Here is a 23,474-nt window from a genome sequence, read left to right as displayed (position 1 = left end):
TGTGTCTGCACAAAGATGGTATCGTTAAAAACGTCAGATCGACACACAAAAAATAAGTCAGCAATTCTGCTGCATACAGGTGATCTGATCATCGCCTGTATGTTGCAGAGCCGATCTGGTTATGGCAGCTAATAGTCTCCCAAGGAGGCTATTGAGGCATGCAAAAAGCAAAAAAAAAAAATGTTTTTAAAAATATTTAAAAAAATTAAAAAAATTAAAAGTTCAAATCTCCCCCCTTTCGCCTCATTCAAAATAAAACAATAAATAAAATCAACATACACATGTTTGGTATCGCCGCATTCAGAATCGCCCGATCTATCAAGCTATAAAAAGAATTAATCCGATCGGTAAACAGCATAGCGAAAAAAAGTCAAAACGCCAGAATTACTTTTTTTCTCACCGCAACATTACATTAAAATGCAATAACGGGTGACCAAAAGAGAGTATCTGCACAATGGTATCATTAAAAACGTCAGCTCGGCACGCAAAAAATAAGCACTCACGAAGCAGATCATGAAAAATGAAGAAGCTACGGGTCTTGGAATTTTTTATTTTTTTTTAACAAACTTTAGATTTTTTTTCACTACTTAAATAAAAAAGAACCTAGACATGTTAGGTGTCTATGAACTCGTAATGACCTGGAGAATCACAATGGTAAAAAAAAAATCCAAAAAACAGTTGTGGAATTGCAAAACGATATGGTAAAACCAATGGTGTCATTCAAAAGTATAACTTGTCCTGCAAAAAGGCCCTCACCTGGCCATATTGACGGAAAAATAAAAAAGTTATGGTTCTGGGAAGAAAGGGAGCGAAAAACAGAAACGCAATATCGAAAAAGGGCTCCATCTTAAAGGGGTTAAAAAAGGGGGGGTTACGGCAATTGTTCTAGTAGCAAAAATAAAACACTGCTCTCTATAAAATGCCACTTAATAGTGCCTTAGTGACCCTATAAAAGTGCAGTCCACATGACTAAGACAAATTTTGTCCCCAAGGTGACTAACTCGTTGCTGTCCTCCATTTCTCTTTAGCCAACATTGACACAACTGGAGGAACGACCAGGAGACCATTACAAAGAGTAGGAGAGATTTTCATTGTTTTTTATTTTCTTCAGTTTTCTGGAAAGAGTCACAATATATCTAGAATCCTAAAGGAGAACAAATTGAATCCTCATCTTTCTTTTCCCCCAATACAAAGTGATCAGTAGAGCACAAGTCTGGTCACAGTGTGTGGCTGACCACATGAGCCGCTTCGATAACGTTGTGGATCGGACGCCGAACCCTCTTGTCAGTAACAGGAACTTGTGGGGCAACCTTCTGCATCAGGTTACTGCGGTTGTTGAGAATTAGTAGGGAGTTCTGCTGGGTGAGGACCTCATTGCTTACAGAGATGCCGTCCAGGTACTGCTTCAGCAAGACACGCAGTTTCTGGTTGTCATGAGAAAGGACAGTTTTCTCACGATCCAGTGCCCAACGTTCAAGGAGAACCTTATTGTACCGCTTCCAAAACTGATCTAGTGCAGTGTAGTCCAGCATCATCTGAAGGGCAAAAGAGAAATCAAAGTAATTTCACAACTATATACCATTTAAGATTTACTCAAAATAATAGGACAAAAATATTTTTATAAGTAATTTATTGAATAACACAAACATAATTAGCTAAAAACACTTATGACTAAAAGCACAAGAAAAAGGGGGACTGATGCAGGGCACTGTACTATTAAATGTGAAGCATTACAACTAAATGGCAAAGGACTCATGAAAGGTGGTGGTATTTCAATTAAGAGTGTATAGAGGTCCAATAGAATACCCTCAAATGTACTTGGTTTTTCATAAATAAAAAGGTAATTCATACTAACCACACATGTTAAATCAAGGTGTGTCACTGCATCAGCCTCCACCTCAGACCCCGACGTGCGTTTCTACCCTACTTCATCCGGGAGTAAGAGGTGAAGGAGAGGAGGCATCTTTTATATTATAAAGAAGGTAGTAATTGGTTAAATCAATAAAAGTAATTACCCAATGGTTGCTGTTCGCCACATTAATAGTGCGGTCGAAGACCGTAACTTGCACATTACGGCACACTATGCAATCACGATCATATGATCATGCGATCATACACGTTATGTAGTGACGCAAGGCTACGGAGGGCGGGAAGAAATAATGCTTGTAAATATGGCGCCATATTTAAGGAGAGAAATGTGCCCATATGTAATAGGAAATGTAAAGAAAAGTGAAGGAGTGAACAGAGTGAAAGAAATAAGGTGAGAAATGATGTGATAATTAAATATCAAGAGAAAATGGAATAGAGAATATAATAAATACCAATATGCACATATATGGATAATACAAATAAACAATATAATCCCTATATAATAGAAACATATTAAATAAAAAATAAATAATATTAGTAAAGACATAGCTGGGTCCAGCGAAAATGCAGAAAAGTAGTCTTTCTGCCCCCACTCGTTCGTCAAAATCTATACGTAAATGTCAGCTTAACCTCTATGCCTCAATGCCTGATGAACCCCGCTGTGTTACAAATGGTCAGTCAGGTGGCACCAAGGTGTCTGTCTTTCCGATGGAAAACACAGGACCGCGAGCAACAAAAAACAACAGAATCTGTGATAGAGGCTCTTAATGAGGTAGATGTGGTCAGAGCCTAGAAGGTGATATGAATTAATACGCAGCATGGTCATGATGAGATGCCAATTGTGTGTTATGTCTTAAATACAAATTAGCATAAAAGCACAATAAAAGACAATTGCAATAGAGTTGCAATTGTCTATTTGGGTGATCATACTGTTATCAACTTGCTGAGATGTTTATGCCACGGAGGTCTCAAGTCGTGTGCTGGAGTATAAGTATGCAAATTAGATCTTGTAAGTATCACCTAATAGAGCTAACTAGTCTGTAAGGCTACGTTCACATTTGCGGCCAGCGCCGCAGCGTCGGGCGCCGCAGCGGCGCCGCATGCGTCATGCGCCCCTATATTTAACATGGGGGCGCATGGACATGCGGCGCACTTGCGTTTTGCGCCGCATGCGTCGCTGCGGCGCCCGCGTCGGGGCGCAGAGGACGCAGCAAGTTGCATTTTTGCTGCGTCCAAATTCAATGAAAAAAACGACGCATGCGGCGCAAAACGCAGCGTTGTGCATGCGTTTTGCTGCGTTTTTGTTTGCGTTGTGCGCTGCGGCGCCGACGCTGCGGCGCACAACGCAAATGTGAACGTAGCCTAAGTCATGATTCAAACATTTCATGAGCCCTGCAAGATGACCAGGGATAAATGCCAAGCCAGAAGCCCATCTACAGTCAGGCTGGCAACATTGGGGAAAGTACTCTTCTCCTTCAAGAAACTAGCTGTGCATAAAGTCTTTCAGACGATTTTCCATGAGAGAAAAGTACGCAAATTAGTTTCTAGTGTTCAGTGATAGAGCTAACTGGCAAGTACTACCGAAGGAAGGTAGCTTCCCTACAAGTCAATGTCTTACCCTTTTATGAGCTTTTTACAACACAACAAGGGTTACATTCCAAGACAGAATGTCATCTACAGAAAGACTGTTTTATCCAGCCAGGCACTGCTCTACACTGATGAAGGGCAAACACCCTGAAACAGGCTGTCATTCATTCTATATCCTGCTGCTTGTAAAAGGATCAGAGGTTAACTTATAGGGTAGCTCCCTCCCTGAGATGGTACTTGCGAGTTAGCTCTTACGCAGAATTGGTTATGTTGCAAGGCTCGTTGAAGGGTTAGACATTGGATTATATGGTAGTCACTAGTGGTGAGTAGTGTTGAGCGATACTTTCCGATATCGGAAAGTATCGGTATCGGAAAGTATCGGCCGATACCGTCAAAATATCGGATCCAATCCGATACCGATACCCGATCCCAATGCAAGTCAATGGGACGAAAATATCGGAATTAAAATAAACCCTTTATAAACTTGTAGGTTCATTCTACATGAAGGAAAACAACTAAGAATAATGTAGGATGTATTGGGGGACGTGGCGGAGACATTAAAGGCACAGAGGTTTAGCCCAATGTAATAGAATAGCAGGATTTTGGGTTTTTTTTATGACGTTCGGCGGTAGAAAGATTTTGACTATGTTAATTTTTTTTTTTATTTTGTCAGATATTGATGTTTCACTACTTCCACGCCCTTCACCTTCTTTTTTACTTCTCCCACACTTTCTTCTTCATTATCCTCATCATCAGCTTCTTTGACATCAACTTCTTCACCTTATTCATCTTCTTCTTCATCTTCTACCTATTATTTTTTTGGTTACATTGTTCATATTCTTTTTATTTTACTATTATCTTCATCATATTCTACTTCTTCATCATATTCTTATTTGTGACAGGCATTCCCGTAGTTGTTATCTATAAAAGTTTGAAGATTACACCTTCCGTTCTGCCTGTCACAAAAGAGTTACATTTGTCCGCGTTCAGTTTGGCCTGCAGCATCAGGCTTTATCCAGGGGCACCACGAGGAGGAACGGACTCACCCCCATACACTGCTTAGTCTTCTTCTGCTTATAATTTAGATAATATTTTTTGCTCTGATATTTAGTGTTATGCTTAATGTTCTTCTGCTCTTTGTTCTGCAGCCTCTTGTTCTTCTGCTTCTCGGTCTTCCAGGTCGTCGTCGTCTCCAGGGTCGTCGTCTCCGGGGTCGTCGTCATCGGGGTGGTCTTCAGGGTCGTCGTCTCCGGGGTCGTCGTCATTGGGGTGGTCTTCGGGGTCATCGTCTCCAGGGTCGTCGTCATCATGGTGGTTGTCGTCTCTGGTGTCGTCGTCATCTTAGGGGTGGTCTTCCGGGTCATCGTGTTTAGTCTCTTGAACTTGGAAATGTAGCAGAAGGTACAAGAAGGCTGAGAAAATGCCGAGAACCAGCTGATGGAACTGGAACTCGGATGGCTACCCGAAGGTCCAAGAGCCAATGGAACTACCGAGGACCAGCTGACGTTACTGGAACCCGGTTACTAAGCAGGAGGTACCCGTGCCTGAAAGCACTACCAAGGACCACCTGACGTTGGTGGAACTCGGATACCCAGAGGGAGGCACCTAAGCCAAAGGCTCTGCCCGGAACCAGCTGACGGTACTGGAACCAGGATGGGGAGCAGAAGGTACAAGAGCAAAAGACACTGCCGAGAACCAGCTGACGGTGCTGGAACCCGGATGGGTAGCCGAAGGTCCAAGAGCCAATGGAACTACCGAGGACCAGCTGACGTTACTGGAACCCGGTTACTAAGCAGGAGGTACCCGTGCCTGAAAGCACTACCAAGGACCACCTGACGTTGGTGGAACTCGGATACCCAGAGGGAGGCACCTAAGCCAAAGGCTCTGCCCGGAACCAGCTGACGGTACTGGAACCAGGATGGGGAGCAGAAGGTACAAGAGCAAGTGTCTGCGTGGCTTTTGCAGGACACGATGCCGGCTGCACAGCAGGGGAACAGCTGGCGGTGCTGAACCCCACTGACACATTGGCTGGTGTTTTTCTCTGTGCAGCTAGCAGTACCGGGCCCCAACTGGCGGTGTTGGAGCCCGGGGTCAGCAGGAGGAGGAGATGGAGCAGAGTGTAGGCCGAAGCCTGCACTGGCGGCAGCTTTTGGGTCTGTTGTGCCTGCGTGGCAGTTGCAGGACACGTTGCCGGCTGCACAGCAGGGGAACAGCTGGCGGTGCTGAACCCCACTGACACATTGGCTGGTGTTTTTCTCTGTGCAGCTAGCAGTACCGGGCCCCAACTGGCGGTGTTGGAGCCCAGGGCTCTGCAGGGGGAGCAGAGTGTAGGCCGAAGCCTAATTGAACCAATTTCAAAGGTAACCTTTAACCCCCCCTCAGGGGTTACAAAGTAGAAGAGCCACAGCTTATGCAGCAGTAGTGCTGCACAAGTCAAAGGTTGCTCTTTTAATTTCGCTCCTTGCACACGCTGAATGAAACACGTATAACATTTAGCCCTTTAAACAGTCAAACTGTGTTGGAGGCGCGAGTTCCCTTTGTAATGAGACGCAGCACAGATGTCAAGAATCCCACCTTGGTGCTGGGTGCAGCCTCCTGAGCGTTGTTATTTGCTGTACAGGAGTCTGCGCTGTCGTGTGATCCCCTGGCCTAGCGCTGTTAGCGCTGCCCATGTTCTGGCATCATTTAATGTCGGCCGGTGCGGTTCGCGATGACCATGAATCCCAGCCCCGCAGTGTCTTAACATTGTTAAAACACTGCGGGGCTGGGATTCAGGGCCTGGCGCAGCACATATGTTCGCCTCTCACACTCGGGTCCTTACACCCGCTTCAGACTGTGCGGCGTCATCTGATCCCTTATCGCATGCCACGGCCATGAAGCCGCACAGTCCGCAGAAGGCGGAAGGAGATGAGGGACAGGCGAACTGATGCACTGATCATGCCCGTCAATCACACCCTCGCAGTCCCAATAAATAAGACAACGAGGGGCGTTGTGTGGGTCAGGGCGGCCGCAGAGGCGCAGGCAGCCAAACAATGATGCCAGAAGACGGGCAGCGCTACCAAGGGGGTTGCAGCGTGTCATTACAAAGGAAAGTCACACCACCGGGACGGTTAAATGGTCACACAGAGGACACATTTTAGACGTGTTTTCAGTTCCACATGTGCGAGGAGAATACGTTTATGAGCCACCTTGCACACATGCAGCATTACCGCTGTACAAGGTGGCCTTTAAAACGTACAAACGCCTGGGGGAGGGGGGACAGGTTCCCTTCAATTTCAGTTCTTGTGTCTGCGTGGCTTTTGCAGGACACGATGCCGGCTGCACAGCAGGGGAACAGCTGGCGGTGCTGAACCCCACTGACACATTGGCTGGTGTTTTTCTCTGTGCAGCTAGCAGTACCGGGCCCCAACTGGCGGTGTTGGAGCCCGGGGTCAGCAGGAGGAGGAGATGGAGCAGAGTGTAGGCCGAAGCCTGCACTGGCGGCAGCTTTTGGGTCTGTTGTGCCTGCGTGGCAGTTGCAGGACACGTTGCCGGCTGCACAGCAGGGGAACAGCTGGCGGTGCTGAACCCCACTGACACATTGGCTGGTGTTTTTCTCTGTGCAGCTAGCAGTACCGGGCCCCAACTGGCGGTGTTGGAGCCCAGGGCTCTGCAGGGGGAGCAGAGTGTAGGCCGAAGCCTAATTGAACCAATTTCAAAGGTAACCTTTAACCCCCCCTCAGGGGTTACAAAGTAGAAGAGCCACAGCTTATGCAGCAGTAGTGCTGCACAAGTCAAAGGTTGCTCTTTTAATTTCGCTCCTTGCACACGCTGAATGAAACACGTATAACATTTAGCCCTTTAAACAGTCAAACTGTGTTGGAGGCGCGAGTTCCCTTTGTAATGAGACGCAGCACAGATGTCAAGAATCCCACCTTGGTGCTGGGTGCAGCCTCCTGAGCGTTGTTATTTGCTGTACAGGAGTCTGCGCTGTCGTGTGATCCCCTGGCCTAGCGCTGTTAGCGCTGCCCATGTTCTGGCATCATTTAATGTCGGCCGGTGCGGTTCGCGATGACCATGAATCCCAGCCCCGCAGTGTCTTAACATTGTTAAAACACTGCGGGGCTGGGATTCAGGGCCTGGCGCAGCACATATGTTCGCCTCTCACACTCGGGTCCTTACACCCGCTTCAGACTGTGCGGCGTCATCTGATCCCTTATCGCATGCCACGGCCATGAAGCCGCACAGTCCGCAGAAGGCGGAAGGAGATGAGGGACAGGCGAACTGATGCACTGATCATGCCCGTCAATCACACCCTCGCAGTCCCAATAAATAAGACAACGAGGGGCGTTGTGTGGGTCAGGGCGGCCGCAGAGGCGCAGGCAGCCAAACAATGATGCCAGAAGACGGGCAGCGCTACCAAGGGGGTTGCAGCGTGTCATTACAAAGGAAAGTCACACCACCGGGACGGTTAAATGGTCACACAGAGGACACATTTTAGACGTGTTTTCAGTTCCACATGTGCGAGGAGAATACGTTTATGAGCCACCTTGCACACATGCAGCATTACCGCTGTACAAGGTGGCCTTTAAAACGTACAAACGCCTGGGGGAGGGGGGACAGGTTCCCTTCAATTTCAGTTCTTGTGTCTGCGTGGCTTTTGCAGGACACGATGCCGGCTGCACAGCAGGGGAACAGCTGGCGGTGCTGAACCCCACTGACACATTGGCTGGTGTTTTTCTCTGTGCAGCTAGCAGTACCGGGCCCCAACTGGCGGTGTTGGAGCCCGGGGTCAGCAGGAGGAGGAGATGGAGCAGAGTGTAGGCCGAAGCCTGCACTGGCGGCAGCTTTTGGGTCTGTTGTGCCTGCGTGGCAGTTGCAGGACACGTTGCCGGCTGCACAGCAGGGGAACAGCTGGCGGTGCTGAACCCCACTGACACATTGGCTGGTGTTTTTCTCTGTGCAGCTAGCAGTACCGGGCCCCAACTGGCGGTGTTGGAGCCCAGGGCTCTGCAGGGGGAGCAGAGTGTAGGCCGAAGCCTAATTGAACCAATTTCAAAGGTAACCTTTAACCCCCCCTCAGGGGTTACAAAGTAGAAGAGCCACAGCTTATGCAGCAGTAGTGCTGCACAAGTCAAAGGTTGCTCTTTTAATTTCGCTCCTTGCACACGCTGAATGAAACACGTATAACATTTAGCCCTTTAAACAGTCAAACTGTGTTGGAGGCGCGAGTTCCCTTTGTAATGAGACGCAGCACAGATGTCAAGAATCCCACCTTGGTGCTGGGTGCAGCCTCCTGAGCGTTGTTATTTGCTGTACAGGAGTCTGCGCTGTCGTGTGATCCCCTGGCCTAGCGCTGTTAGCGCTGCCCATGTTCTGGCATCATTTAATGTCGGCCGGTGCGGTTCGCGATGACCATGAATCCCAGCCCCGCAGTGTCTTAACATTGTTAAAACACTGCGGGGCTGGGATTCAGGGCCTGGCGCAGCACATATGTTCGCCTCTCACACTCGGGTCCTTACACCCGCTTCAGACTGTGCGGCGTCATCTGATCCCTTATCGCATGCCACGGCCATGAAGCCGCACAGTCCGCAGAAGGCGGAAGGAGATGAGGGACAGGCGAACTGATGCACTGATCATGCCCGTCAATCACACCCTCGCAGTCCCAATAAATAAGACAACGAGGGGCGTTGTGTGGGTCAGGGCGGCCGCAGAGGCGCAGGCAGCCAAACAATGATGCCAGAAGACGGGCAGCGCTACCAAGGGGGTTGCAGCGTGTCATTACAAAGGAAAGTCACACCACCGGGACGGTTAAATGGTCACACAGAGGACACATTTTAGACGTGTTTTCAGTTCCACATGTGCGAGGAGAATACGTTTATGAGCCACCTTGCACACATGCAGCATTACCGCTGTACAAGGTGGCCTTTAAAACGTACAAACGCCTGGGGGAGGGGGGACAGGTTCCCTTCAATTTCAGTTCTTGTGTCTGCGTGGCTTTTGCAGGACACGATGCCGGCTGCACAGCAGGGGAACAGCTGGCGGTGCTGAACCCCACTGACACATTGGCTGGTGTTTTTCTCTGTGCAGCTAGCAGTACCGGGCCCCAACTGGCGGTGTTGGAGCCCGGGGTCAGCAGGAGGAGGAGATGGAGCAGAGTGTAGGCCGAAGCCTGCACTGGCGGCAGCTTTTGGGTCTGTTGTGCCTGCGTGGCAGTTGCAGGACACGTTGCCGGCTGCACAGCAGGGGAACAGCTGGCGGTGCTGAACCCCACTGACACATTGGCTGGTGTTTTTCTCTGTGCAGCTAGCAGTACCGGGCCCCAACTGGCGGTGTTGGAGCCCAGGGCTCTGCAGGGGGAGCAGAGTGTAGGCCGAAGCCTAATTGAACCAATTTCAAAGGTAACCTTTAACCCCCCCTCAGGGGTTACAAAGTAGAAGAGCCACAGCTTATGCAGCAGTAGTGCTGCACAAGTCAAAGGTTGCTCTTTTAATTTCGCTCCTTGCACACGCTGAATGAAACACGTATAACATTTAGCCCTTTAAACAGTCAAACTGTGTTGGAGGCGCGAGTTCCCTTTGTAATGAGACACAGCACAGATGTCAAGAATCCCACCTTGGTGCTGGGTGCAGCCTCCTGAGCGTTGTTATTTGCTGTACAGGAGTCTGCGCTGTCGTGTGATCCCCTGGCCTAGCGCTGTTAGCGCTGCCCATGTTCTGGCATCATTTAATGTCGGCCGGTGCGGTTCGCGATGACCATGAATCCCAGCCCCGCAGTGTCTTAACATTGTTAAAACACTGCGGGGCTGGGATTCAGGGCCTGGCGCAGCACATATGTTCGCCTCTCACACTCGGGTCCTTACACCCGCTTCAGACTGTGCGGCGTCATCTGATCCCTTATCGCATGCCACGGCCATGAAGCCGCACAGTCCGCAGAAGGCGGAAGGAGATGAGGGACAGGCGAACTGATGCACTGATCATGCCCGTCAATCACACCCTCGCAGTCCCAATAAATAAGACAACGAGGGGCGTTGTGTGGGTCAGGGCGGCCGCAGAGGCGCAGGCAGCCAAACAATGATGCCAGAAGACGGGCAGCGCTACCAAGGGGGTTGCAGCGTGTCATTACAAAGGAAAGTCACACCACCGGGACGGTTAAATGGTCACACAGAGGACACATTTTAGACGTGTTTTCAGTTCCACATGTGCGAGGAGAATACGTTTATGAGCCACCCTGCACACATGCAGCATTACTGCTGTACAAGGTGGCTGTAAAACATAGAAACACCTGGGGGAGGGGGGACAGGTTCCCTTCAATTTCAGTTCTTGTGTCTGCGTGGCGGTCGCAGGACACGTTGCCGGCTGCACAGCAGGGGAACAGCTGGCGGTGCTGAACCCCACTGACACATTGGCGAGTTGTTTTTCTCTGTGCAGCTAGCACATCTGGGCCCCAACTGGCGGTGTTAGAGCCCAGGGTCAGCAGGAGGAGCAGGGGGAGCGGAGTGTAGGCCGAAGCCTGCACTGGAGCAAGTTGAAAGGAAACCTTTAACCCCCCCCCCCCAGGCGTTTGTAGCTGGAAGAGCCATCGTGTACACCACTAATGCTGGAAAAGGTAAACTTAGCTCTTTTAATTATGGTCCTTGCAGATGCTGAACCTAACACTTATGAAATGTGTCCCCTCACAGCGTTCAACCGTCCGGTAGGTGGAACTTTCCTTTGTCATGTGACGCAGCACAGCCGTCATTTTTACCCCCTTGGCGCCGTGCGCCGCCTCCTCAGCGTTGTTTGAATCTGTCCCGGAGCCTGCGCTGTTAGGTTACCCCTTGGCCATGCACACATTTCGCGCTGCCCGTCTTCTGACATCATTTGCTGTCAGGCTGGCTGCGCCTGTGTGGGTGCGCTGTCCGAGATTCAGCCTCGCGGTGTCGTGTAATGTAATCCCACCGCGGGCCTGGGATCCGTGGCCATGCGCAGTGCATATCCTCACCTCTCACTCCCCTCCCTACGGCTTCTTCAGACTGTGCGGTGTCACGGCCGTGGCATGCTATTAGGGATCAGCTGACACCGAACAGTCTTTAGAAGCCGTAGGGAGGGGAGTGAGAGGCGAGGATATGCACTGCGCATGGCCACGGATCCCAGGCCCGCGGTGGGATTACATTACACGACACTGCGAGGCTGAATCTCGGACAGCGCACACACACAGGCGCAGCCAGCCTGACAGCAAATGATGTCAGAAGACAGGCAGCGCGAAATGTGTGCATGGCCAAGGGGTAACCTAACAGCGCAGGCTCCGGGACAGATTCAAACAACGCTGAGGAGGCGGCGCACGGCGCCAAGGGGGTAAAAATGACGGCTGTGCTGCGTCACATGACAAAGGAAAGTTCCACCTACCGGACGGTTGAACGCTGTGAGGGGACACATTTCATAAGTGTTAGGTTCAGCATCTGCAAGGAGCACCACGAAGAGAGGCACTTTTTCCCTTTGCATCATTACTGCTGCACAAGGTGGCTCCTTCAGTAACAAACGCCTGGGGGGGGGGGGGGACAGGTTCCCTTAAATTTAACTTGTTGTGCCTGCGTGGCGGTCGCAGTACACGTTGCCGTATACACAGCAGGGGAACAGCTGGCGGTGCTGAACCCCACTAACACATTTGCGAGGTGTTTGGCTCTGTGCGTACAGCACTTCTGGACGGCAACTGGCGGTGTTGGAGCCCAGGGACAGGTGGAGGAGGAGGAGGTTGGAGGAGGTTGGAGGAGGTAGGAGGGATTGCCACACACACAGCAGGGGAACAGCTGACGTTACTGAACCCCAATAACAGAGGAGGGACTGTTGACTGTGCGTACAGCACTTCTGGACGGCAACTGGCGGTGTTGGAGCCCAGGGACAGGTGGAGGAGGAGGAGGAGGTTGGAGGAGGTAGGAGGGATTGCCACACACACAGCAGGGGAACAGCTGACGTTACTGAACCCCAATAACAGAGGAGCGACTGTTGACTGTGCGTACAGCACTTCTGGACGGCAACTGGCGGTGTTGGAGCCCAGGGACAGGTGGAGGAGGAGGAGGTTGGAGGAGGTTGGAGGAGGTAGGAGGGATTGCCACACACACAGCAGGGGAACAGCTGACGTTACTGAACCCCAATAACAGAGGAGGGACTGTTGACTGTGCGTACAGCACTTCTGGACGGCAACTGGCGGTGTTGGAGCCCAGGGACAGGTGGAGGAGGAGGAGGAGGTTGGAGGAGGTAGGAGGGATTGCCACACACACAGCAGGGGAACAGCTGACGTTACTGAACCCCAATAACAGAGGAGGGACTGTTGACTGTGCGTACAGCACTTCTGGACGGCAACTGGCGGTGTTGGAGCCCAGGGACAGGTGGAGGAGGAGGAGGAGGTTGGAGGAGGTAGGAGGGATTGCCACACACACAGCAGGGGAACAGCTGACGTTACTGAACCCCAATAACAGAGGAGCGACTGTTGACTGTGCGTACAGCACTTCTGGACGGCAACTGGCGGTGTTGGAGCCCAGGGACAGGTGGAGGAGGAGGAGGTTGGAGGAGGTTGGAGGAGGTAGGAGGGATTGCCACACACACAGCAGGGGAACAGCTGACGTTACTGAACCCCAATAACAGAGGAGGGACTGTTGACTGTGCGTACAGCACTTCTGGACGGCAACTGGCGGTGTTGGAGCCCAGGGACAGGTGGAGGAGGAGGAGGTTGGAGGAGGTTGGAGGAGGTAGGAGGGATTGCCACACACACAGCAGGGGAACAGCTGACGTTACTGAACCCCAATAACAGAGGAGGGACTGTTGACTGTGCGTACAGCACTTCTGGACGGCAACTGGCGGTGTTGGAGCCCAGGGACAGGTGGAGGAGGAGGAGGTTGGAGGAGGTAGGAGGGATTGCCACACACACAGCAGGGGAACAGCTGACGTTACTGAACCCCAATAACAGAGGAGGGACTGTTGACTGTGCGTACAGCACTTCTGGACGGCAACTGGCGGTGTTGGAGCCCAGGGACAGGTGGAGGAGGAGGAGGAGGTTGGAGGAGGGATTGCCACACACACAGCAGGGGAACAGCTGACGTTACTGAACCCCAATAACAGAGGAGCGACTGTTGACTGTGCGTACAGCACTTCTGGACGGCAACTGGCGGTGTTGGAGCCCAGGGACAGGTGGAGGAGGAGGAGGTTGGAGGAGGTTGGAGGAGGTAGGAGGGATTGCCACACACACAGCAGGGGAACAGCTGACGTTACTGAACCCCAATAACAGAGGAGGGACTGTTGACTGTGCGTACAGCACTTCTGGACGGCAACTGGCGGTGTTGGAGCCCAGGGACAGGTGGAGGAGGAGGAGGTTGGAGGAGGTGGGAGGGATTGCCACACACACAGCAGGGGAACAGCTGACGTTACTGAACCCCAATAACAGAGGAGCGACTGTTGACTGTGCGTACAGCACTTCTGGACGGCAACTGGCGGTGTTGGAGCCCAGGGACAGGTGGAAAAGCAGAGGAACACAATGTAGGCCGAAGCCTGAGAAAGTCGAAAGGGAACCTTTAACCCCCCCCCAAGGCGTTTGTAGCTGAAAGAGCCAGCTTGTGCAGCACAAAAGATGCAAAAGGAAAAGGTGGCTCTTTTCATCATGCTCCTTGCAAACACAGAACTAAACACTTATAAAATGTGTCCCCTGCAACCGTAAAACCGTCCTGGAGGTGGGACTTTCCTTCGTAATGTGACGCAGCACAGCCGTCATTCCTACCCCCCCGGCGACGCGCACTGGCTCCTCAGCGTTGTTTGATTCCGTCCCGGAGCCTGCGCTGTTATGTTATCCCGTGGCCAGGCACACTTAGCGCTGCCCGTCTTCTGGCATCATTTGGTGTCAGGATGGCTGCGCCTGTGCGGCCGCGCTGGCCGAGAGCCCGCCTCGCAGTGTCTTCTGATTTAATCCCACTGGGGGCCTGGGATCCATGGACATGCGCAGTGCATATCCTCGCCTCTCACTCCCCTCCCTACGGCTTCTTAAGACTGTGCGGTGTCACGGCCGTGGCATGCTATTAGGGACCAGCTGACACCGAACAGTCTGAAGAAGCCATAGGGAGATGAGTGAGAGGTGGAGGTTCAGATATGCACTGCGCATGTCCATGGATCCCAGGCCCCCAGTGGGATTAAATCAGAAGACACTGCGAGGCGGGCTCTCTGCCAGCGCGGCCGCACAGGCGCAGCCATCCTGACACCAAATGATGCCAGAAGACGGGCAGCGCTAAGTGTGCCTGGCCACGGGATAACATAACAGCGCAGGCTCCGGGACGGAATCAAACAACGCTGAGGAGCGGGTGCGCGGCGCCGGGGGGGTAGGAATGACGGCTGTGCTGCGTCACATTACGAAGGAAAGTCCCACCTCCGGGACGGTGTTACGGTATCAGTGGACACATTTTATAAGTGTTAAGTTCTGCGTGTGCAAGGTGCTAAACAAAAATAGCTACCTTTTCCTTGTGCAGCATTACTGCTGCACAAGGTGGCTCTTTCAGTAACAAACGCCTTGGGGGGGGGGACAGATTCCCTTACATTTCAGTTGTTGTGTCAGCGTGGCGGTCGCATGACACATTGCCGGCTACACAGCTGGGGATCAGCTGACGTTACTGAAACCCAATAACACTGGGTCGTATGTTTTGACTGTGCAGACGGCACTTCTGAGCCTCAACTGGCGGTGTTGGAGCCCAGGAATTTAAGTTCAGGTGGTAGAAAGATGAACACAACAGGAGACCTGGATAACGTATACAGTGACCTAATTATTTAATCAGGAGGAGGAGTGGCAAATTCCTGCGAGATCCAGGCCTTGTTCATTTTCAGGAAAGTAAGCCGGTCAACGTTATCGGAGGATAGTCGCATGCGACGGTCAGTTAGTACACCACCTGCAGCACTAAAGACACGTTCCGATAATACACTGGCCGCAGGGCAAGACAGCACCTCCAATGCATACTGGCTTAGCTCTGGCCATGTATCCAGCTTTGAGACCCAAAACTTGAAAGGGGAAGAGCCGTCTGGGAGTACAGCAAGAGGGCAAGACATGTAGTCTGTCACCATCTGACGGAACCGTTGCCTCCTGCTGACTGGAGCCGTCTGTGATGGTGTAGACTTTTGTGGGGGGCACAGAAAACTGTGCCACAGTTGGGCCATACTGGTCTTGCCTTGGGCAGAGGCACTGCTTCTGCTCCCTCTTTGTGCAGAGCCTCCACCACTGCCTGGACGCACTGAGCTGCTTTGGAATGCACTAGCAGAACTTCTCTCAGTTGGAATGGAGAAGATGATGGAATTCACCAGTGTGTCTTGGTACTCCCGCATTTTTCGCTCCCGGTTCAACGGTGTGATGAGGCTTTCTACGTTGTCCCGGTAGCGAGGATCGAGGAGGGTGAACACCCAATAATCAGACATGTTGAGAATGTGGGCGATGCGGCGGTCGTTTCTCAGGCACTGCAGCATGTAATCCACCATGTGCTGCAGACTGCCAACTGCCCAAGAAACGCTGTCCCCTGCTGGAGGCGTGATCTCTGCCTGCTCGTCATCACCCCACCCTCGCTGTACACACTGAGTACTGGACAATTCGGTAACTCCCTCCTCTGGACGGACGTCTTCCTCCTCCATTGACTCCTCCTCATCCTCCTCACAAACTGTCCCCTGCCTACGCGTTTGTGAGGAACCACGTGGCGCTGACTGTCCAGAAGATGATGGAAATGGTGAATCCTCATCCTCCACCTCTTCCACAACATCATCCCTTAGCGCTTGCAGTGATTTTTCAAGCAGGCAGATAAGGGGGACAGTCATGCTGACTAGTGCATCATCTGCACTCGCCATCCGCGTGGAATAATCAAAGGGACGCAAAACCTGGCAGACGTCATTCATAGTGGCCCACTCTGTGGTTGTGAAGTCTGTACGGCGCTGACTGCGACTTTTTTGCGCCTGAAGCAGCTGGTACTCCATTACAGCTTGCTGCTGCTCACACAACCGCTCCAACATATGTAACGTGGAATTCCACCTGGTAGGTAGGTCACATATGATGCGATGTTCCGGCAGGCGGTGTCGGCGCTGCAGAGCCGCAATGCGCGCTTTTGCCGTGCTGGAACGCCGCAAGTGAGCACACTCTAGGCGGACCTTGTGCAGCAGTGCATCAAGATCCGGATAGTCCCTCAAAAAGCTCTGCACGACCAAATTGAGCACATGTGCCAGACATGGGATGTGAGTGAGGTTGCCGAGGCCCAGAGCTGCCACCAGATTTCGGCCATTATCACACACTACCATGCCTGGCTGGAGATTCGCTGGCACAAACCACACATCGCTCTCCTGCTTGATGGCATTCCAGAGCTCCTGCGCTGTGTGGCTACGATTCCCCAAAAAAATTAATTTCAACACGGCCTGTTGACGTTTGGCCACGGCTGTGCTCATGTCGGTCGTAACAGGTACACGTTCATCACGGGTCCATGTGGAGGTGGACTGTGACGGCTCCTGCAGCGATGATTCTGAGGAACTGGTGTAAGAGGAGGAGTCAATGCGTACAGAATGGATTCCTGCAATCCTTGGAGTGGGCAGGACACGTCCTGCGCCACTCGCACGGTTTGTACCCGGCTCAACGACATTAACCCAATGGGCAGTGAGGGAAAGGTATCGCCCCTGTCCATGTTGACTGGTCCACGCATCGGTGGTGAGGTGGACCTTGCTACTGACGGCGTTCAGTAGCGCGTGTTTTATGTGTCCCTCCACATGCTTGTGCAGGGCAGGGACGGCTTGCCTGCTGAAGTAAAAGCGGCTGGGCACATTGTACTGTGGGACTGCCAATGACATCAAGTCACGGAAGCTGTCAGTCTCCACCAGCCTGAATGACAGCATTTCCAGTGACAGAAGTTTGGCAATGCCTGCAGTCAGAGCCTGTGCTCGTGGGTGGTTTGACGAGAAAGGCCGCCTTTTCTCCCATGCCTGTACTACCGATGGCTGTAGACTGGGCTGGGAGTGTGTGGATGACTGGGAAAGTGGTGCTGCGGGTGGAATTACAGCGGGTCTCTGGACAACAGGGCCAGAGGTTCTTCCACGGCGATCCTGGGAGGAAGCCGAACCAGCTGCGTGTGAGCTAGAGGAAGAGGCAACACGAGCTGAAGAGGTGGTAGCTGCCGCTGTTGGTTGGCCTACCTCTTCAGTGTGTTTTTCTAACTCCGCCGGGTGCCTGTTGCGCACATGTTTCCACATGTTGGAGGTATTGAGGTTGCTGACATTTTTCCCTCTTTTGACTTTTTGATGACACACCTTGCATCTGACATAGCAAATGTCATCTGCAACTGTGTCAAAAAAGGACCAGGCACTGCAAGTCTTGGGAGCGCCCTTTTTGGCTTTTGGAAGAGACATGCTCCTAACGGGTGCCAAAGCGGAGGCTGCAGGATCCGCAGTCTTCCCCCTCCCTCTCCCTCTTTGGGCCGTACGGGGAATCTCTTCCTCAGAGCTGCTCCCACCACCTTCCTGTCCCTCACGCCAAGATGGGTCGAGGACCTCATCATCTACACTACCCTCTGCCCCCAACTGCTCCTCCTGGGTAGTCTCAGCAGCAGAGCACGCACCAGTAAGTGGCACCTGAGTGTCATCATCAGCTGATGCGGCCTGCGATGTGGTGACCGGAGCCACTGGCCCACCCGCCTCTTCAGAGGAAGACAGAAAAAGCTGTTGGGCATCACTGCACCCTGCCTCTTCTTCCATTTCTCCAATGCTGCTTGGCTGGCCCCCTGTTTCCAAGCCAAGAGATTCAGAGAACAGAAGTAGAGACGGCTCCTGTCCTGGGCTCTCTGTCTGCCTGGGCAATTTGGCAGGTGGTGAAGAGACAGATGGCTGCTCTCCAGTGCTCTGTGTCTGAGAGGATGTGGCACTAATGGAAGTTGATGCATTAGCTGCCATCCATCCGACAACAGCTTCAATTTGTTCTTGACGCAGCAGCGGTGTACGGCGCTCTGACACAAAGCTGCGCATGAACGACTGTTGCCTGGTGAAAGTGGGTGCTGATGAGTCACCGGTGCCCGCAGCAGGCACAGAATCCCCACGTCCCCTCCCTGCTCCGCGCCCACGCCCACGTGCCTTACTCACTGCCTTCTTCATCTTGGTTGACTGATAAAGATAAGCAGAAAAGTACTAACGGATTTGTGTGCTTATTCCTGAGCAACTCCTCCTAACAGGTATAAGAAACACTAATTTTCTAAAGTGTGGACTAGACTTTAATATGAGCTAATGTGGCCTACACAAATGTAAAGTGGTGTAACTGGTGTGTTTGGTGAACTTTATTATTTATTTATTTTTTGGGGGCTGAACTGACAACAGATAGAGCTGCAGTCACACGGAGACCGTGCAGACAGACGTAAACGGCGCTGCAAGGCCCAAAAACCCTCCTCTACGTTATCCTATGTAGTGTTTTTCCACAAGTTAGCTGGAGACGGGTGGAAAGACACTAATAGGATTTTTTAAAATAAATTAGCAGCAACCTACACTACTTGAAAAAAAAAGAAAATTGATTTGGCGGTATGACGCAGTGAACAACCCTGAGCTGGAGACAACCAGGCTATGGCTGCTCACAGACTACAGGGCGAGCTGCAATCACACGGAGACCGTGCAGACAGCCGTAAACGGCGCTGCAAGGCCCAAAAACCCTCTTCTACTTTATCCTATGTAGTGTTTTTCCACAAATTAGCTGGAGACGGGTGGAAAGACACTAATAGGATTTTTTTAAATAAATTAGCAGCAGACTACACTACTTGAAAAAAAATTAAAATTGATTTGGCGGTATGACGCAGTGAACAACCCTGAGCTGGAGACAACCAGGCTATGGCTGCTCACAGACTACAGGGCGAGCTGCAATCACACGGAGACCGTGCAGACAGCCGTAAACGGCGCTGCAAGGCCCAAAAACCCTCCTCTACTTTATCCTATGTAGTGTTTTTCCACAAATTAGCTGGAGACGGGTGGAAAGACACTAATAGGATTTTTTTAAATAAATTAGCAGCAGACTACACTACTTGAAAAAAAATTAAAATTGATTTGGCGGTATGACGCAGTGAACAACCCTGAGCTGGAGACAACCAGGCTATGGCTGCTCACAGACTACAGGGCGAGCTGCAGTCACACGGAGACCGTGCAGACAGCCGTAAACGGCGCTGCAAGGCCCAAAAACCCTCCTCTACTTTATCCTATGTAGTGTTTTTCCACAAATTAGCTGGAGACGGGTGGAAAGACACTAATAGGATTTTTTTGAATAAATTAGCAGCAGACTACACTACTTGAAAAAAAAAAAAAAAAAAAAAGAACAGTATGAGGCAATGAACCACCCTCCCTGAACTGAATACAACCAGCTATGGATGGCCTATGTGGCTGCACTCAGACTAGAGAGTGGGCTGCACTCACACACACACACACACACACAGACCTTGCAGATCGCTGTGAAAACAGCGCTACAAGGCAAAAGCAAGGTGAATAGTAGGTGAACACAGCGGTTGCTAAATTAGCCTTTGGAAAGCACAAAGAAGCAAATCGCTATCTCTAAACTGTCCCTCAGTCAGCAAACAGCGTCCTGTCACTAACTGAATTCACAGCAGAGTGATCGCAAAATGGCGCCAGCGACTTTTAAACTGCAGCATGACATCATTTCAGCAGCCAATCACAGCCTTGCCAGTAGTTTCATGCCCTCCATGCTAAACAGGATGTGCCCACACTTGGAATCATTCTCATTGGCTGAATTTCTGCATTTTGAATCTTGGAACTTCCGATTCCGGTATCCGATACGCGGCAAGTATCGGAATCCCGGTATCGGAATTCCGATACCGCAAGTATCGGCCGATACCCGATACTTGCGGTATCGGAATGCTCAACACTAGTGGTGAGCGAGTATACTCGTTACTCGGGTTTCCCCGAGCACGCTCGGGTGGTCTCCGAGTATTTTGGGAGTGCTCGTAGATTTACTTTATGTTGCCGCAGCTGCATGATTTGCGACTGCTAGACAGCCTGAATACTTGTGGGGATTGCCTGTTTGTTAGGGAATTCCCACATGTATTCAGGCTGTCTAGCAGCAAATCATGCAGCTGCAGCGACAAAAATTAAATCTCCGAGCACGGCAAAATACTCGGAGACCACCAGAGCGTGCTCGGGGAAATCCGAGTAACGAGTATACTCGCTTATCACTAGTAGCCACTTCTCCTGTATTTGCTTTTCCGGGTCTCTGAGGATAATAAAGTTAGTTGCAGCCAGTTTGAGCCTAATCTACTGAGTTTGAATGAAAGGTGCTTTGTGTGTCAACCATCTATCCGAGAAGAGGGCAAGCCTGAGAGCTAATGGACAGGCAAGTTGTCACGGTATACATCTTCATTGATAATAAAAATGAAGATGCTTATGTTGGGAATTAAAGAAGATAAAGAAAAAGCATCACTGCAGTGAATCGCACACCTACAAACAGTAAACGACAATATATATAAAATACAAACTGTTTTATTAATAGCTCAAAAAACACATCACAAACAATAAAAACATAATTAAAAACATTAAAAACAATCTTCCCTGACGAAGCCTGGTTCGCCGGGCGATACGCGTGGGGCATCACCTCACCAGGTTGTATGTTTATGGGAATTTATTTCCTGTGATATCTGCTGTGACCTAGTGGTACTATTGCATATTTGTGACCCATTGGCTTTTTTTTTTTTTCTTTCGCTCACCCTCAGGTACTATTTCTTTTTGGGACTATCCATTGTGCCTAATATATATATTTTTGTTTGCTTAGGCATCATTTATTGTACCTTTTTCTGGGCACTGTCTCTATACTATATATACAGGTCTGCGCTACACCCCATAAGCCATCAGGTTTTGGGTCACGTTATTACACTGTGCTATGGTCCATTTTTCCTGTGTGTCTCTGATGGTGCTTATATGTTTTTAATTTTGTTTTTATTGTTTGTGATGTGTTTTTTGAGCTATTAATAAAACAGTTTGTATTTTATATATATTGTCGTTTACTGTTTGTAGGTGTGCGATTCACTGCAGTGATGCTTTTTCTTTGATATAGTCTTTTTATCACTGCCACCGCACCCGCAGAAACTTCTTTACATTGTATATGTAGTGCGCCCAATCCTTTCTTGTTGGGAATTAAAGAAGAATCACTACATAGTCAGCCCTGCTTGTGGTCCTTAAGCTGCGGAGGTATCACAGCGGTATGATTGGCGCTGCTCACACTATTTAGCCCCTTTTGATGTTCGCTCAGAACCTCTCTAATGCTCTTTGATGTAAAAGTCTATGTTCATTTCTCTACAGCTCCTGCCTTAAAGATGCTCAATAGTTATGGATGTGGGAAGGGTTGTCGTTAATAAATGAAAGCTTTGTAAATTGTGGCATCCAGGTATGCTCACCTGTGCCAGCTGCTCAGACGGCTGCTCCATGCTGGCTCTCTCTGCCTCCTCCTTCTCTGCATCACTTAATGAGGAGGAGTAAAATGGCAGCACTTTCTCTTCCTCAGTTTCCAGCTTTCGACACATTTCTGCCAAGCGAAGAATCTGCTCTCCCTGTTCGTGGAGCAAACAATAAAATCTTATTTTATATAGACAATATTCCCATTTTTACACTTAAGGGAGTTTATAAGAGATATTAAAAAACAAAATGTACTTTATTTATATGTAATCAATAGTGATGAGCGAGTGTACTCGTTACTCTGGTTTTCCTGAGAACGCTCGGGAGAGCTCCGAGTATTTATGACTGCTCGGAGATTTAGTTTTCATTGCGAAGCTGAATGATTTACAGCTACTAGCCCGCTTGATTACATGTGGGGAATCCCTAGCAACCAGGCAACCCCCACATGTACTCAGCCTGGCTAGTAGCTGTAAATCATTCAGCTGCCGCAATGAAAACTAAATCTCTGAGCACTAACAAATACTCGGAGCTCTCCCGAGCGTGCTCAGGAAAACCCGAGCAACGAGTACACTCGCTCATCACTAGTAATCAGTATTTAAAGGGAATGAATCATCAGAATATGACCTACTGTTTAACCCTTTAGTGACAGAGCCAATTTGGTACTTAATGACCAAGCCAATTTTTACAATTCTGACCACTGTCACTTTATGAGGTTTTAACTCTGGAACGCATCAACGTATTTCACTGATTTTGAGGTTGTTTATTGATGACATATTGTGCTTCATGTTAGTGGTAAAAAAATTTCGATATGACTTGCGTTTATTTATGAAAAAAACTGAAATTTGGCAAAAATTTTGAAAATGTTGCAATTTTCAAAGTTTTAATTTTTGTGCCTTTAAATCAGAGAGCGATATCGCACAAAATACTTAATAAATAACATTTCCCACATGTCTACTTTACATCAGCACAATTTTGGAAACAAATTTTTTTTTTGTTAGGACGTTAAAAGGGTTAAAAGTTGACCAGCGATTTCTCATTTTTCCAACAAAATTTACAAAACCATTTTTTTAGGGACCACCTCACATTTGAAGTGAATTTGGGGGGTCAATATGACAGAAAATACCCCAAAGTAACACCATTCTAAAAACTGCACCCCTCAGGGTGCTCAACACCACATTCAAGAAGTTTATTAACCCTTCGGGTGCTTCATGAGAATTAAAGCAATGTGGAAGGAAAAAAATGAACATTTTGTTTTTTTCACAAAAAATTTATTTTAGACCCAAACTTTTTTATTTTCGTAAGTGTAACAAGAGAAAATGGACCATAACATTTGTTGTGAAATTTCTCCTCAACTGATACATCATATGTGGGGGAAAGCCACTGTTTGGCCGCATGGCAGGGCTCAGAAGGGAGAGAGCACCGTTTGACTTTTTGAACCCCAAATTGGCTGGAATGTCGCGTTTGGAAACCCCGATGCACCTAAACAGTGGAAACCCCTCAATTCTAACTCCAACCCTAACACAGCCTTACCCCTGATCCTAATCCCAACCCTAACGCTAACCACAAACCCAACTCTAACACCACCCTAACTCCAACCATAACCCCAACACAACCCTAACCCCAACACAACAACCGTAA

At 49.9% G+C, this 23,474-nt stretch overlaps 1 protein-coding gene across 2 annotated transcripts in view; it reads right to left on the bottom strand.

Annotated features, from left to right (window-relative positions):
* Nucleotides 1-531: 531 nt before the first annotated feature.
* The window catches only part of DRC2 (dynein regulatory complex subunit 2), a 79,962-nt gene continuing 57,019 nt past the window's right edge, over nucleotides 532-23,474 (bottom strand). For both annotated transcript variants that reach the window (XM_077297470.1, XM_077297469.1), the window contains exons 8-9: nucleotides 21,839-21,991; nucleotides 532-1,535 (exon numbers count right to left, since the gene is read on the bottom strand). In XM_077297470.1, coding sequence (XP_077153585.1) covers nucleotides 1,218-1,535; nucleotides 21,839-21,991 — 471 coding nt within the window. In that variant the 3' untranslated portion in view covers nucleotides 532-1,217. The remainder of the gene's footprint in view (nucleotides 1,536-21,838; nucleotides 21,992-23,474) is intronic.

The sequence above is a fragment of the Ranitomeya variabilis genome, chromosome 3 (genome assembly GCF_051348905.1).
Source record: "Ranitomeya variabilis isolate aRanVar5 chromosome 3, aRanVar5.hap1, whole genome shotgun sequence".
NCBI classification, from domain to species: domain Eukaryota; kingdom Metazoa; phylum Chordata; class Amphibia; order Anura; family Dendrobatidae; genus Ranitomeya; species Ranitomeya variabilis.
This window is presented reverse-complemented; position numbering and strand designations above follow the sequence as displayed.